The 15,021-nt window shown below is 42.6% G+C and overlaps 1 protein-coding gene across 1 annotated transcript in view; it reads left to right on the top strand.

Moving 5' to 3' along the window:
• The first annotated feature begins 2,338 nt into the window (after positions 1-2,338).
• Positions 2,339-15,021, top strand: part of wwox (WW domain containing oxidoreductase) — a 127,646-nt gene continuing 114,963 nt past the window's right edge. The window contains exons 1-5 of the mRNA XM_070972114.1: positions 2,339-2,642; positions 3,610-3,674; positions 3,963-4,020; positions 4,119-4,288; positions 12,979-13,085. Of these exons, the coding sequence (XP_070828215.1) occupies positions 2,536-2,642; positions 3,610-3,674; positions 3,963-4,020; positions 4,119-4,288; positions 12,979-13,085 (507 nt within the window). The 5' untranslated portion in view covers positions 2,339-2,535. The remainder of the gene's footprint in view (positions 2,643-3,609; positions 3,675-3,962; positions 4,021-4,118; positions 4,289-12,978; positions 13,086-15,021) is intronic.

Genomic DNA, 15,021 nt, shown 5'->3' with positions numbered 1-15,021 from the left:
CCAAAAAACCCACACGCAGCCGGTGGGCCGTTCACCCCCACTGCTGCGCGTTGCCATGGATACAGAGTGTAACTGCACACCTGAAAACAATCACCTATCACTACGTGTTTATACAGCACCTAACTCTACATAAAAAAATATCCATACACTACGGCGGTGGTCAGTGTTTTTCCACTCCTCTTCCTGGTGGAACATAAGTTGCTCTGTTATTTCGCTGCCTTGTCAATCCTGTGCCAGGTTGTTTGAGTGCGAGCAAAGCCTCTTGTACAAGTCGCAACGTCACGTATATTAGCGGGTTGATGCAGGTATAATATTCCCACAGTTGACACATTTTTCCGTAATAATAAAGACAAGTCTCGCACTGTTTCACTCCTGTAAGAGTCCACTGTCGGTGCCGAATACTTGTTACAGTCGAATATGAGGCTCAACCCTACATTAACTTGCTGTTTCACTCTGGCGGCGCTAGCTAGCCAGAGCTAGTATTTCCGAAAAAGAACGAACATGAAATATTCATCACAGGTTTAATATCTTGACGGATCATCTGAGATGGAGAGACATTAGACGACCAATGCACATTACCAACAGATGAACTAACTAAGCGAAAATTATTTTAAATGTACTTACTGGACGGCTCGGCTCCGAGGTAAAAAGATGACGGTGGCTCGGATTTAAAGTTCAACACTGCGCGTGACGTCACATTGCGGGCGCATGCGTGTTGGTTGAAATGCCCACAACGTATTTTCTGAAGTTAACTGAATGGATTATCATGGGTTTTTAATGAGTTTCCGCGCTTTTTTCAAGTTGAAGTTGTTTGAACTCTTCTTATTTTGTTGTAATGGGCAGAGTTCTCTCAGTTTGACAGCAATAGTCCTTCTGACTAAAAGCCCAAATCCCTTTTAGCAGTGTGGTTCCACTGTGTCCCGCTCTGAGCTCACGCAGAAACCTGAAATTTGACCTAAAAGTGTTCCTCGATACCGGTCGATGAATCTTCTTTCACACATGTACACGGACAGTCAATCTGGTTGTATGTGAACGTGCAGGATAGCAGACCTCCACCTGCCCAGCAAGATCACGGGACTCTGCCGTTGTGACTGTGGCCAGGTAAGACTCATTATGGAAAAAGTACACATTTGAATAACATGACTAAAACTCAGCGATAGTTTATGATCTTTTTGTAAAATCTACGGAGAAATATAACTGTTTTTGACAGTGTGGCAGTCGCTTTCGTCCCGAAGTGAGGACTCTAACGGGACGCTGCGGGGCTCGCCAAACCGCAGTCAAAAATCTACAAATTTAAAGTTATCTCGCTTTTTCTCCAAAATCTGCGTCGGTCCGCGTGTTTTCGATCTGGGAAAGTAATCAGTATGCTCTGCTGAGTAATTCGGCTTAAAAAATTGACCATGAGAAGGTTTTTAAAGTGTTTTTTCAGTGCTTCATCAATTGCTTGTTAGATCAGGTGAATCGAACTCCGTTCGTCTGTGGCTCATCGAAGCTATGGCTTGTTGGGTGCTTCCTGACATTAACGGATCATCAATGTAGCGTCTTATCTGACATATTTCTGTTCTATATTTGTTTTATTTTGTACGGGGCAGCAATCTCGCCACATAATTGGCTGTTCAATTATAGGTAGGGTTGGCACCCGTCCCGTAAAATACGGAATCGTCCTTTAATTGACAATTAAATGTTGCGTCCCGTATTGAACTAATACGGGACGCGATTTATTCCGACACAAATGTCCAATACACATGTCTGTCACACACACACACACACACACACACACACACACACACACACACACACACACACACACACACATACACACATCAACAGTTGTTTAAATTTAGACACGTCAGGCCAGACGGGGTGTGTGTGTGTGTGTGTGTGTGTGTGTGAGAGAGAGAGAGAGAGAGAAAGAGAGAAATCAAATGAACAATCAACTGTTTCTTTATTAAAATCTAAAATTAATTCATTAATACATTTATTAATATGCCATACCATATGTCTGTATTATGCTCTTTAACAAAGTATTTCAGCATGAAAGCATTTGTTTTTAATGTGTGACAGCGTCCTGTATCATAACTACATCTCTGACGTTTGTAACAAACCAAACCGTGTGAAAATCGGGTAAAAATTAGAGTTATGATGATAATTGTAGCTGGACATACACTTTCCTCCGCAGAAATGAATGCACTGGGGACTCATGGGAGACCCATCCAAGATGGCGGCCGCGCTGAACGTCAGCTCCAATAGGAAGCGTCAGTCAATGAGGCGTCTACGTATATTATGCCTATGGTGGCAACCGCCTCACGTTTCTTCAGCCTCAATCTCCCAAAAGGCTATTCGGCAAGCGTCACAGTGTTGTTGCGGAAGTGCTGGGAAACGCTGTGTTAGTAATTCTCTACTCTGACAGTTTATTTCATCCTTCAACAGATACTCCTCACTGTTTTTTGTCTGTGGGCCATCGTTTACGTGGAGAAAACAAACAAACAAACAAATAAACAAACGAACCCTCCCATAAATCAAAAAACGTGAGTTATGGCGGCTCTAAAATACGCAGGTATGGACGATACAGATAGTGACGATGAGTTGCCCCCTGGATGGGAAGAGAGATCTACGAAAGATGGTTGGGTCTACTATGCAAAGTAAGTGGAAAACCTCTACTAGCGTTAACTGTCGACACCAATATGTCTGTATTTAGGAGTTTAGATTTAGACCCGTTCACACCTAAAGAAGCATCAGTGTTATCAGTGTGCGGCTAACTCAGCTTGCTAGCTAACTGTTACACCGGTTTAAATGAGCTCTGGTATCTGAAGTGGCAGCGTGAATCATAAAGTCGACAGATCTCACGTTGCGGTAGGTTTCATGTGAAATGGTGCTTGAAAGACATTTAAATTTAATTTCATTTAATATGAAATGTCTTGTCTGTGACTGTGGTATCACGAGTCATACAGTAGTTGCAGTGCTCTGCAGTAGCTGCAGCACTTCGGCTTGAGAAATTTAGGTTGTATAATGAGAGACAAGCTTCATGACAAGTCACTCTTTTAATATAAAATCCTAAAACCCCATCAGTGATGGGACAGTGCACTAGGTTGGCTGTAGTGACACAGGAAGACCTGTGGTGAGAAAAAACAGTCTGCCAACATGATATATGCTTATTATTTCATTTTGCTCTTTCTATCAATGTCTATCATTGATATGTTGGACATGTTTGAAGTTAGATTGCATGCCATAGGCCTATGTGATGTGATCGTGGTTGTTTTGTCCTTGAATTTAATTTTTGTTGTCCTTTTGAATGTTTTGTCTCATCTGCAGATTGTGTGTGCCTCTTCCATAACAACTTGTATTATGTTACATTTCTTCTGTGTCTTATATGTAATTTAATGTGGTTGTGCTTGCCTTTTGTCTCTTGTTTGTTTCTTTCAATGTGTACCATCAGCCAAGCCAGAGACTGCAGATGAAAATGTGCCTGAATCTGGCACGTTGACATGACACTGATTCTGATCAATGTGTGCTGTTCTCAGCTCATACTGTAGATAAATAAATGATTTAAAGTAAGGCACAAGGCCATGTTAATTTTTCCGATCCTCATTTGTCCCTGTGTACCAACAGCCACGATGAGATGAAGACACAGTGGGAGCACCCCAAGACAGGAAAGAAAAAACGTTGTGCTGGAGGTTTGTTTCATTCACTTGTTTTCCAGTGTCTTAAATGTATTTTTGTCTGCTTGAGGGTCATTCAGAATGGCTTTGTGTGCTCTCTAATGCTGTTATAACCTTCACTTTGCACCCAGCAGATCTGCCTTGTTGAATTCCTTGTTTCTTGTTTTCAGTAACTTTGTTTGTGAAAGTGCTGCATACAGTAAAAATATTTAGAAATTATGTAGCTGTCACAGCAGAAGTATTTGTGTTTTTCCCTGTGCATTCTGGCTGTTAAAGGAAAATTATGTCTGCCTTTTCCCACAGATTTACCGTACGGTTGGGAGCAAGAAACTGATGAAAAAGGACAGATCATTTATGTTGAGTAAGTAGGCAGCTTATTTTGGCCTCACAGGAAGTGCTAGAGTGTACAAATTTGGGATCATGTCTCTTTTATAACATCCTATTTCCTGTCATTTGCAGTCACATTAACAAGCGGACCACATATTTTGACCCACGACAGGCATTTACAGTAGAGGATGTGATAGTGAAGCCAAAACGGTATGATGGGAATACTGCTGCTCTCGAGATCCTGCAGGGTCGTGACTTCTCTGACAAGGTTGTCCTCATTACTGGAGGCAACTCTGGTATTGGTGAGTTTGACGAAATGCTTAACAGTTTAAAAATGTCATAGTAGAAATCATTGGTGTGCATTAAAATGTATTTCCGTGATGATGCCACTAGGTGGTGCTGTGGGATTACACTGTAGTAGAAGGGTGATGAGCATGTCTGCACCCTGCAAGTCCCCATCTCCCCACAACCAGACATTCATCAACATTAGCCTCCAAAATGATACACTTAGACTCAACAAATCACTCCTTAATACCGAACATGATTGTATTGAAGTTCATTAGCTGGGCTGAATTGGATGTCATTGTTAACTGTAATGAATGGTGTCCATTTGTACCCAGCAAATGCATGGCTCACTATATAATGGTCTGGAAACAAATGTATTTCCTCTTTCCTTTAGTTTAAATTAGCACAAGTAGTGGCCATTTGTTCAGACTTGCTGCTTTGTTCGGGATAGATAATGACAGCATGAGGGAAATCAAATAAACATAAAATCGTTAATTGTCTTTATATTCAAATCCCTTGTCCCAAGGAAAGTCACAGCAGTGTAATTGCTGTGTGTGTATTACGAGATGCTGCAAAGCAGCACTGTAGTACATAGATTTACAGCAGCCTGGGGACCTTCACTGAACACAAAAGCGCGTGAACTTAAATGCCTTCCTGACCTTGATGTTCTTCCGTCTGTCTCTTCATAAACATTGGATAAGTTGGATGCATCATATAGAAACAATATAAATCAGAACGTTCTTGTTCTTGAGAAATGTTTGTATGATTTCAAAAAGTTAAATATGTCATTACTATTAATACTGACATAAAAGCACACACATATTGTATATTACTTGTTTCCAGATAACTTCTCAATTGACCTGAACTCCGATGATGGTGTGTTTTTGTTATGTGTGTGTGTGTGTGTGTGTGTGTGTGTGTGTGTGTGTGTGTTTTGCAGTGCACACATTAGACAAATAAGTCAAAATCACAGCACAGTCATGAATCAAGCTTGTACCTTATGGTTACACATGGGGTGCTTGTGCAGGGATGGCTGTGGGAAAGGTTGAAAGTGCACAAACTGTACATTTAATTCTGGATGTAATTCATTTGTTTAAAGTGTTCAAGTTGGTTAAGTAACCACAGGCATTCCCTCTGGCTCAAAGTGGTGAAAAAAGGAAATTCATCATCAACTTAAGCGAGGCCTGTGTTCTCTTTTAAGATAAAAAATGAATCCTAACCAGGAATGCTGACTTAAATGGCCTCTCTGCATCACTAGAACTCCATCATTATCTTAAAGAACTCTGAGAAGGCAAAAAGCGAGAGCGTACTGTCAACATCACAGGACACTCTCTGGGGAGCTCTCAAAGATTGCTTGAATACTGCGGATTCTGAAACAAAAGAAAAGTATTTGGCCCTTTGATTAAAGGTGGTGAGCAATGATTATGTAGGGGGAAAGGAGAAAATAGTTGTTACCACAAGAGGGCACAGGAGGTCCACGACGCTTTTGAGCTTTTATCACATTAACTACTTCACATGTGCCTGTTTTTGCCTTAGTTAAAAAACTATATAATGAAAAACATAATCCACATTTAAGATTTGCTGCAATGTGTTTAGGAAATGACAATTTGTTCATTTGAAAGAAGCAACTTTTAACAAAAGAATGCATCAAATGGCTACAACACAGACAGTTTTGTGTGTGAATGCCTAATAAACTCACATTAACATAACCTTTGTTTTACTTTACTACATATTAAATATGCAGCACCCATAATTAACTGTATTCTAATAGTAATTGCTACTACTCGTGTGCTCCTTTGACATTCTACTAGTGAAATGTGGTTATGCCAATTGCTTGGACCCACTTAGCATTTTAATGGCATCAATAGTGTTTTAATCCAAGTGTCAGGGCTATTTCCATTTTCTTCAGTGCTTATTTCCTCCACAGGAATTGTGACATTTTTATTAGTAATGGTGGGATATTATATAATTAGCAAATTTACATTTCAGCTCTTTGATTTAGTTCTTAATGCACATGAACATGAAAAGCACATACATGAGTTTATTTATGCGTGAAATGTCATAGTGTCTGGTTTTGTGACCAGCCTTGAAGCTCCATTGCAGTGATGCTGGGAGGCGAGGCAGTAATGCGGTTTGTCTTGCCGATGTGATCGCTGTGCTCGGTTCCCAGCATTAGTCTTCCTCTCTCTGCTTTCTTTTGTAAATTAAAAACCAGTACCAACCCGAATGGTGTTTTTAATTGTGATAATGGAAATGAATGATCGCAGTTTGTTTTCCCTCTATTTCTACTTCTCTCCCTCCCTCTCTCCCCTTCTCTTTAAAGGTTTTCTTACTCTTATAGACCTGTGCTTGTACACCTGTACCTCTGCATTGATTCCTAAGCGGCTTTGACCCAGGCCTGAGCCTCCTATCCATCCCCATTACACACTCCTGCTCTGGCTCTAATTCCCCTTCTATCAACTAACTCTCAGGTTATTTACTGGCCAGGGGTCCATGGAACAGTTGTCCTTAAAGGGCCATTGTCGTGATATCTCTGGCACCCACTGGGTTAAGAGAAAACATACTTCCTTTCCTCATATGAAATGAGTTCACAACACTGGCAAAAAATTAAAATCTCTGATTTTTATTCTTTATGTTCCCTCACTCATTTTTAAAGCGTAGGCACTTTCCTGAAATATTTAGACTATATTTGTATTGTGCTCACCTAGCACATACAGTCGTTGCCCTGTGACATCTCTTTTGGGACCTGTGTGTAACTACATGCATGTGTCCCCCTACCTGGGGAGCAGCGTCAGTCTCTGAGGCTCTTGCAGTGCATGCTATGTTGTCAGCAGAACATATGATGAGTAGCAGTCAGAAATAACACGTTGACCCTCTGACTCATTCATCTAAAACATTCAGGTAGGCACAGCTGCCTTCCATGTGCTATTTTAATCCCAGCGCAGTAGAAAAGCTCCATTTACGAGTGATTTCTCTTTTAGTAATGGATGTTTTTCTATTTCCAGACAAACTCATATAGAAATATTGATGAGTTTAGCTGAGTTTAACTTTTTAAAGTTTATATGTTCTCACAGCTTCTTCTACTCTACATTTGCAGGGCTTATTCTTTTGATGTCAACATGGTTAGAATTTTATCTTCACTTTATTTGGCCATTCTGCACAGTGGCTTGTTGTGGAGCAGTAGCAGCAGATGCAAAGCTCGACTCAGTCTCAATGCAAGTGCTAAATTCCACAAGGTACTGTTATTTAGGTGCAGGGTCAATGCTAGAATAAGAAGCAGAAAAGACTCAGGCAGTCCAGATGGGGAATGGCAAGGATTTGAAAAAGGAGCGCTCCATAATGTTTCGGTGTCTCCATGCATCGTCCCTGCAGTGTTTTAGGACTTTGGATGTTATTCTTATTCATGAAAGACTAACATTGTTCTATGTTTGTGTTGATCCCGGTGTTGTGTCGGGAGGATTAAGTGTCAGGCCGTTGCTCTCCTCTCTCTGGATGGAGAGATCCCTTAGCATATTCAGTGAGTCGCAGAGCTGGGGGAGCCTCTGTGTGCAGATTAAACCCACAGCCTAGCTTTGTGGCTGATCATTAGATTGAGGCAGATTTGTTAAGCATAACTGCCATTAAATTGGCTGCAAAGCTCTGGTATTTACTGCACTGCTGTTTATGAATAAGGACCCCCTTAAAGACCCGCGCAGTGATGCGTTAAACCCGAGCCTCCGTAAGGAGGGGAATGCATTATTCATAGTGGGAGGAATTAGATGGATAAAAAGATGTTCCTGGTGAGGGTGGCGTGCGGTGTCTGTGTCTCGGCGCGTGTGTGTCTCTGAGCATCTCTGAGTGGCTGCGTGTGGTTTAGATGACATCCAGAGTGCATCTGTGTTTATATTCAGGAGTCTGATAGTGTTTTGTGTGTGCGTATCCGCTGGGGAGGGGGTGGCCGGCCCGCGTCCTGCTCTGTCTCTCCTCTGTGTCAGCTTGTGAACTGAGCCACCGAGGAAATCGAAGGAGAGCTTTATTTTTTTTCAACGGGCATTTCATGTCCTCTCTGATGAATGTGTTTATTGGCTACGTAATGAGAACCAGTTATGGTTGGTTAGTCAAATTATTTAACTTTATTAACCTTGGATGAAATTTGCTATGCAGACTCAAACTGGTGTAACATGCAAAGAGTATTATGCTGGAGGCCAGAAGGGTTCAATAATGATTACAGCTCTAATATAATAGAACTGAAGTGGTTAGAGAGAGAGGATGGAATACATATATGTGCTTAAAGGCTGTAGGTAAAATAAAATGAAAGGGTACTGGGTTATTGTGTGTAGTCAAGTAGTTTATAGACCTATCGAGTTTACAGTCTGCAGATGATGAGGGGATGAAAGTTACATGATAAGGGGGGGGGGGGGGGGGGTGATGACAGTGATGAAAATAACTCCAGTGCTCAGGAGATAGGTGTGCATGAGCAGGGGTCTGGGGTCTGTGTTTATCCTTGTGTGTGTGTGTGTGTGTGTGTCTGTGTGTGTGTCTGTGTGTGTCTGTGTGTGTGTGTGTGTGTGTGTGTGTGTGTGTGTGAGAGGTAGTCAGGTAAGGCTGGCTGCAGGAGGAGCAGGGGTGACCAGTGCGATGTGAGGCCATGATGAGAGATTGTGTAGGGAGTTGGAGGTTGACACAGAGGGTCAGAGGAAGAGAAGGGGGGGTGGGTGGGCAATAGATAGGGCTGCATGGATGGTGAGACAGCAGTTGGGGGGGGTAGGAAGGAGGCAGAAGGGGACAGGGAGGGGTAATAGAACCACTCCAGTGCTCTCGCCTGGAACAGCTCAACCTTGGACTGTAATTACTAACCATACATCCCACTTTTGGGGTGACATCTCCCTCCTCTTGGACTAATGGAGGGGAATTAGAGGGGATCTTAAAAGTCAGAAGCAAGGGTGGGGGGTGGGGTGCTGTTCCTCACTTCTTGGGACAAGAAATGCACAGCAGCAGGAACAGGTGCACTCATCACTGAGGCAGTCAGGAGTTCGGCTGTCTTACTGTGTTCATTCATTCACTCTGTGTAAAAGACACGCGTTTACTCTATAGTGAGCTGTAAATACATATTTTGGACACTTATGAATCATCATCATTTTGTGTCATCTCTGACAAGTAAAGAACACCACAATTGGAATATTTGCATCGATAAAATGTGGGGATTCTAGTGATGATACAAAGAAAAGACGTTGAATGCATTCATTATGATAAACCTATGCACAAAGGCAAGCACTCGATGGCATTAAAACATGAGAACATGGAGCATGTGATCCAAGTCTGTGGATCACATGCTCCATGTTCTCAGTCAGTAGTGCAGGCATCCCATTATTACTTTATATTTACAGTTTCATCCTATAACAAATTCATCCCATCACTCGCTGCTTTTTACCTCTATTTCCTGAGACGGGTCAGAATTGACCTCTTGATGCATGAGGCAGAGCACCATGTTTGAAATGTGTTGCATTGCAGAGTAGCTGCCGATCAGAACCATTTTTCTGCACATCATCATCATTTTCTGCATTTGACAGCTTCCCTCCTTGTTTATTGTGGACTCCAGGATATCGCAGAAAGTAAAGCACATGTTTGAGGGCGCTGTATCGTGCATACGTTTCACATTCGGGATTACAGTAAATACAGTGCACTAAACATGGAGTAGGGAGGGATGTTGGATGTTGCCTGATGATTTTGGGGTAAAAGGGTGGAATTTAGGGAGTGATGGTGCAGCGGCATCATGGGACCAGATGGAGGGGGACCGCAGCTTGCTCGTGATCTGCATCACCCTCAATAAATCTATAAAGTTATAATCCACAAACTAACCGATGAATTTTGATGCATAAATCACTGCAGCAAATGAAACTCGTCAGACACACACACATATAAACAGTGTAATTAAAAATCACATATTTATCAGATATATTCTTTGCTTCAGAAATATAGCATGCCACATATTTTCACTTTCTGCATTCCAGTTAAAGTGCCTTTCATTTCGTCGGGCTGGGTTGATACGGAGTCTGTTCGTGATCTGCGCCGCTCGTGTGTTTTTCTGCTCTGTCGAGAGGGGATTGTGGGAACTGCACGTTTACCCACAGGTCTTGTAATGATCTGAATTGACTTCTGTTTGCTCAATTGTACTACGGAGCTTATTTTAGTTAAATGCCTCTTTGGATGCAGATCAAGAGAACGAGCAGGCAGCTCCGTTTGCCAAATAAACACGTTTACTGACGAGGCTGGTAATGATCTCATTACATTGAGCCAATACACCTGTGTACGATGGGGGATCCAGAGAGGGGCGGCGGGCCAAGGAGGACAAACAAAGCGTGAAATCACTAAATCACACTCATTATTGGGGGATATCAGAAGGGCCAGGATCCTAATGTACCATGAAGAGCATTCACTGCTTAATGGACATTTTGCACAATTTTTTATGCATTTTATACATTACAGTAAAACTAATTTTCAACAACAGCCGAGCCATTTACTGTATTTTTGTTACGTTGTGAATCATCAGATTGAACAAGCACACGATCAGAGCAGCTGCTTGAACCGGGCTGAATTGTCATCTTCATCTGCTGGCTTTTTACAAAAGACATGTCCTGACTGTGTTGACTCTTCTTACTGCATGCATCTGTTTTTACCACGATTACACAAAAGAACCTGAAAGATCATTACAGCCCAGCATAATAGTCAGGCCTCACGTGTTGTAAAACAGCTTATGGCGTCTGTTGATCCACCCAGAGCAAAAGAAACCCCTGTCTGACCTCTCGTCATGTTCCACCATCAGCGTACGCTGCTGAAACAGGCTCTTTTAGTTGTACACCTGACCAGGAACTCATTTCAGTGCGGCCCTCTCTACCGGCAACATGGGTGAGAGGGCGGGGAGTCTCTGTTACAGCAACGCCGCTCTCGTTATTTCACAATTAATGTCAAGCCCTTGTTATTTGTCATTGGAAATACATGGCTTCGGCACGGCTGCTGTTGTTGCTGCCATATTCTAATTTGTTCTCCATTATGGAAAACACTGGTGTCGATTAATTTCACTTTCATGGTTTGTACACACAACAAGTGAGTGTGAGGTGTTGTTGTTTACCAGCAGCTGGTACCCATGTCCAATTTAGAAAAAGCTTTTAGATTATGGCATGTTTGGAATCCTCTTTTTAACGTTTGCAAAGTTAGGTCGGTCTGCTGCTGCTCATGGGTTGTTTCTGTTATAGAAATTTGAATATTCTTTAATGTTAATTCTCCTCAGCATGTTCACTTTCAGTGCAGACATTTTGCATGACGCTGAGAAGCTTTTATGACACGTGTTTCCTAAAGCCTGCTGCTCCACCTGCAAATTCACACACTGCTCGTTTTTTTTTTCCCTGTCATATTGTTTTTATTTTCCTTTCCATTTCCTGTGAGCGAAATGATCTCTGCTCACCGCCACAGTCCCCTCCATTACACCTAATAAGGTGTCATATAATTTAATTCCATGCTTCAGTTGTCAGAGAGGGCTTCCAATCCGACTCCAATTTTGAGTTTTAATAGATATTAGTCCTTAACACTCTCCTCACAATTAGGCCTCCCAGTTTTGCTCTTAATGAAAATCAGATTAAGACGTATAATCTAATTACAGTTCATATTAATCCACCCTCTGATACACTCTGCCTCTCAGACCCTCTTTGCCACCATCAATTATTGCGCCTGTCAGTTTGTCAATCAGGACACTCGCACTGTTCAATGTACAGTATGTGCGCATCTGACTGTTTTGTATTTACTGAAGAACTGGGGCTGGAAGATGTGACGCTTCTCCGTGCTGTTAAACTTTTCTGTGACACTTCGAAAGATCGTAAATGTCAAAGGAAATAAAAATACGGTGAAGGGAAAAAAAAAAGAAGAAAATCTCATAAATGAATTCAACCTATGGGTTGAAATGACCCATTTAGACTTGTAATTTAGAAAATGAACTTCTCTCCCTCTATCTCCAGTTTTTGTCAGTTTTATCGTGACTACATGATTTGGATGGAGCCATGAAGTAGTCTCGGACTGATAAATTCTGTGTGTATCTGCGGACCTCCTTTCATGGGAGCTGTGTCCTTATCAGAGGCCCTTTGATGTGCTGAAATATCACACCGAGGTTCAGCTCGAATGTCATGTCTGTTCGATTGTTCATTTGAGTCCCTCTATTATGAGCCGTGTTTTCATAATTACCGCCATCGCTGTTTAATTGCCAACATAATGAACGGCCGACCTCCCTTCCTCTAACCCAGTATGCGCGGCGGCACCTTCTCGAGAGCCGGCGGTCAGATCCGAAACTTTATCTCAGAAGAGAGGAAGAAGTCTTGAACCACAATAATTCAATCAGTTTCATCACTTCAGAGAGAAATGATTAACTCTCTGTACGAGACCACTGGGTTACTCATTGAAAGAAATTATATGGAAAATTGATAGGGATTTTAGCTCGCACCCCCACCAGCACCACCCCCACCGCCCCAGTAGATTCAACCCCTGAGAATCAAAGTTATCTTCAGAAAAAACTAATCTTTTTGAAGCATTGCTCGCTTTCATTCATTTTTCTCTTCGTGTCTTTGTCTGTCTGTCTGTCTGTCTGTCTGTCTGTCTGTCTGTCTGTCTGTCTGTCTGTCTGTCTGTCTGTCTGTCTGTCTGTCTGTCTGTCCGTCCGTCCGTCTCCCCGCTCATGTCTCAGGCTTTGAGACAGCCAGGTCTTTTGCTCTGCATGGTGCCCGTGTGATCTTGGCCTGTCGAAACCTGTCCCGGGCCAGCAAGGCAGTTAGCGCCATACAGCAGGAGTGGGTAAGTGAGCTTGAAACTCTCTTTTTTTATCTTACAGTGTAAGCTTGGTAATGCGAGCATTCCCACGAAGAGACCTAAACCAACAAAGAACTGATCCTACTAACAAGTATGGTCTGTGTCGCCAAACCTGATGCACAGTACCTTACTTCTCTCTACTTTTTCTTGACATCTTGATTCAGTTTAGCCAAACTGCTCTGAGACATATCTGTGTTTTCATTAGTTCATGTGTCATGACATGAAATACATGTTAATGATCCACATATAAGGTCTCCCTTGTTTGAGAGATGCCTTTTTCTTAAATGAGAAAGTTAAATTATTCAGGTTTTGGCTCTCTGAACTGCCTGCACGCTTCCCAGGAGAGGTGAAGAAACTTCTGTATGGGTGTCTCTGTGTAAAGCACGAGAGAGAATTAAAGGGAAGGAAGGAGCGAGGGAGAAAGCGAGAGAGGGCATCTGATAATTACCTCAGATTATTGCTCTAATATCGCCGCGCTTGTGACGCGTCCCCAGATTTACGAGTGTGGGAAAATAAACAAGTGAAATGTGGGTGCTGGAGCAGAAAGAATAAGCCATTAGCGCTGGGTTGATTACAGAGAGCAGGACTTGAGGAAGAAGGAGAGTGAGTGCTCGGCGCAGATATGGAGAGAGAACGGCTGAGAGGGAGGAAAGGGGGGGGGGGCGAGAGAGGGAGACAAACGCCTCTGAGCGAGAGTAGATCTGCAGTGTTTAAACTCACCCAAGTCTCTAATTGAAGTATGCCCCTGGGGCTGTCAGTGCTGCTCCACAGTGTGAAATCCAGTGTACAGATCTATTAATGTAGCTGCTTTGTCTAAATGAGTGAGGAAAAGCTCAGATCCAAGTAGCAGATTTTGCAGTCAAATTGATTTTCAAGCTTCGCACCTGCCACAGAGTCATCCAAGATGTTGTTAAATGTTTGCAAATTGACAAATGGAGGCTGCTTAGAATTGCTCCAAAAGATCAAATGATTGGTGAACTCTGCAGTGTAAATGATAGTCCTTCCTGTTTGTGGCACATTGGCATGTGGCATGTGCGGATTGTCAGCGAATTAAACGATTAAATTAATGGAGTTCTGTGTAGTTCAAGCAGAGCACGAGTGGTGAATTAGCATTCCCTAAGCTCTCTCCATATTTCCTTCTCAAGGAATCCCCCCGTTATAGGCTAATGAATAAAAGTCACAATATCAGAATAAATCTTTGCTGCAAATTCTCCCCTCTGGCGACATTATTAATAGATTCAGGAGAAGAATAGAGGGGAGGATTAATCTTTAAGATGATGGATGGACTCCGCTTGCCTTCCCATGCTCCTGCGCTAAGGTCATTCTGATAAGAGGGTATATTTTGGGGTCCTCTGTACAAAAGGTCATCATATCTACTTCCAGGTCCCTCTCAGAGTTCCGCTCTGGCTGCCAGGAGTGGAACTGCTGTCCCGATTGCAGAGGACCCCTGACCTCTAACTACCTGCTTACTATTACTCTGAACTCTCTCTTTCTGTAACTCTGTCTGTGCGTCCCTGCCTGTGTGGGCTGGCGTTGCTGCTCAGAGGTGAGAGCGATGGCTCATCCGCAGCGCAGGGCGGTGGCCGCAGCGCAGCGCACTGCACCGACAGTGGGTATAATAGTGAGGTCGCCGATGGATAATGGGCAGGTCACAACAGCCACTGGCTGTTAGGAAGAGCTGTGTCAGAGGGCTTATCCTTCCCAGCCAATCGCACTGTGCTCTGCCAGGAACAGCATAAACAGAACAATACAATTTACCGAAGAAACAAATCTGACCTTTGCTTCTACTTAATCTTTAGCTATGACCCTGATTCCCAAAAACACTGGGATGCTGTGTGAAACAGAAATAAAACAGAATGTGATCGTTTTTGTTGCGTTGATAATAAATTGTAAAAACAGCACAAAGACAATATATTTAATA

This window comes from Chaetodon trifascialis, chromosome 10, assembly GCF_039877785.1.
Source record: "Chaetodon trifascialis isolate fChaTrf1 chromosome 10, fChaTrf1.hap1, whole genome shotgun sequence".
In the NCBI taxonomy this organism is placed as follows: Eukaryota; Metazoa; Chordata; class Actinopteri; order Chaetodontiformes; family Chaetodontidae; genus Chaetodon; species Chaetodon trifascialis.
Note: the sequence above shows the minus strand (reverse complement) of the source record. Positions and strands in the feature narration are given on the sequence as shown.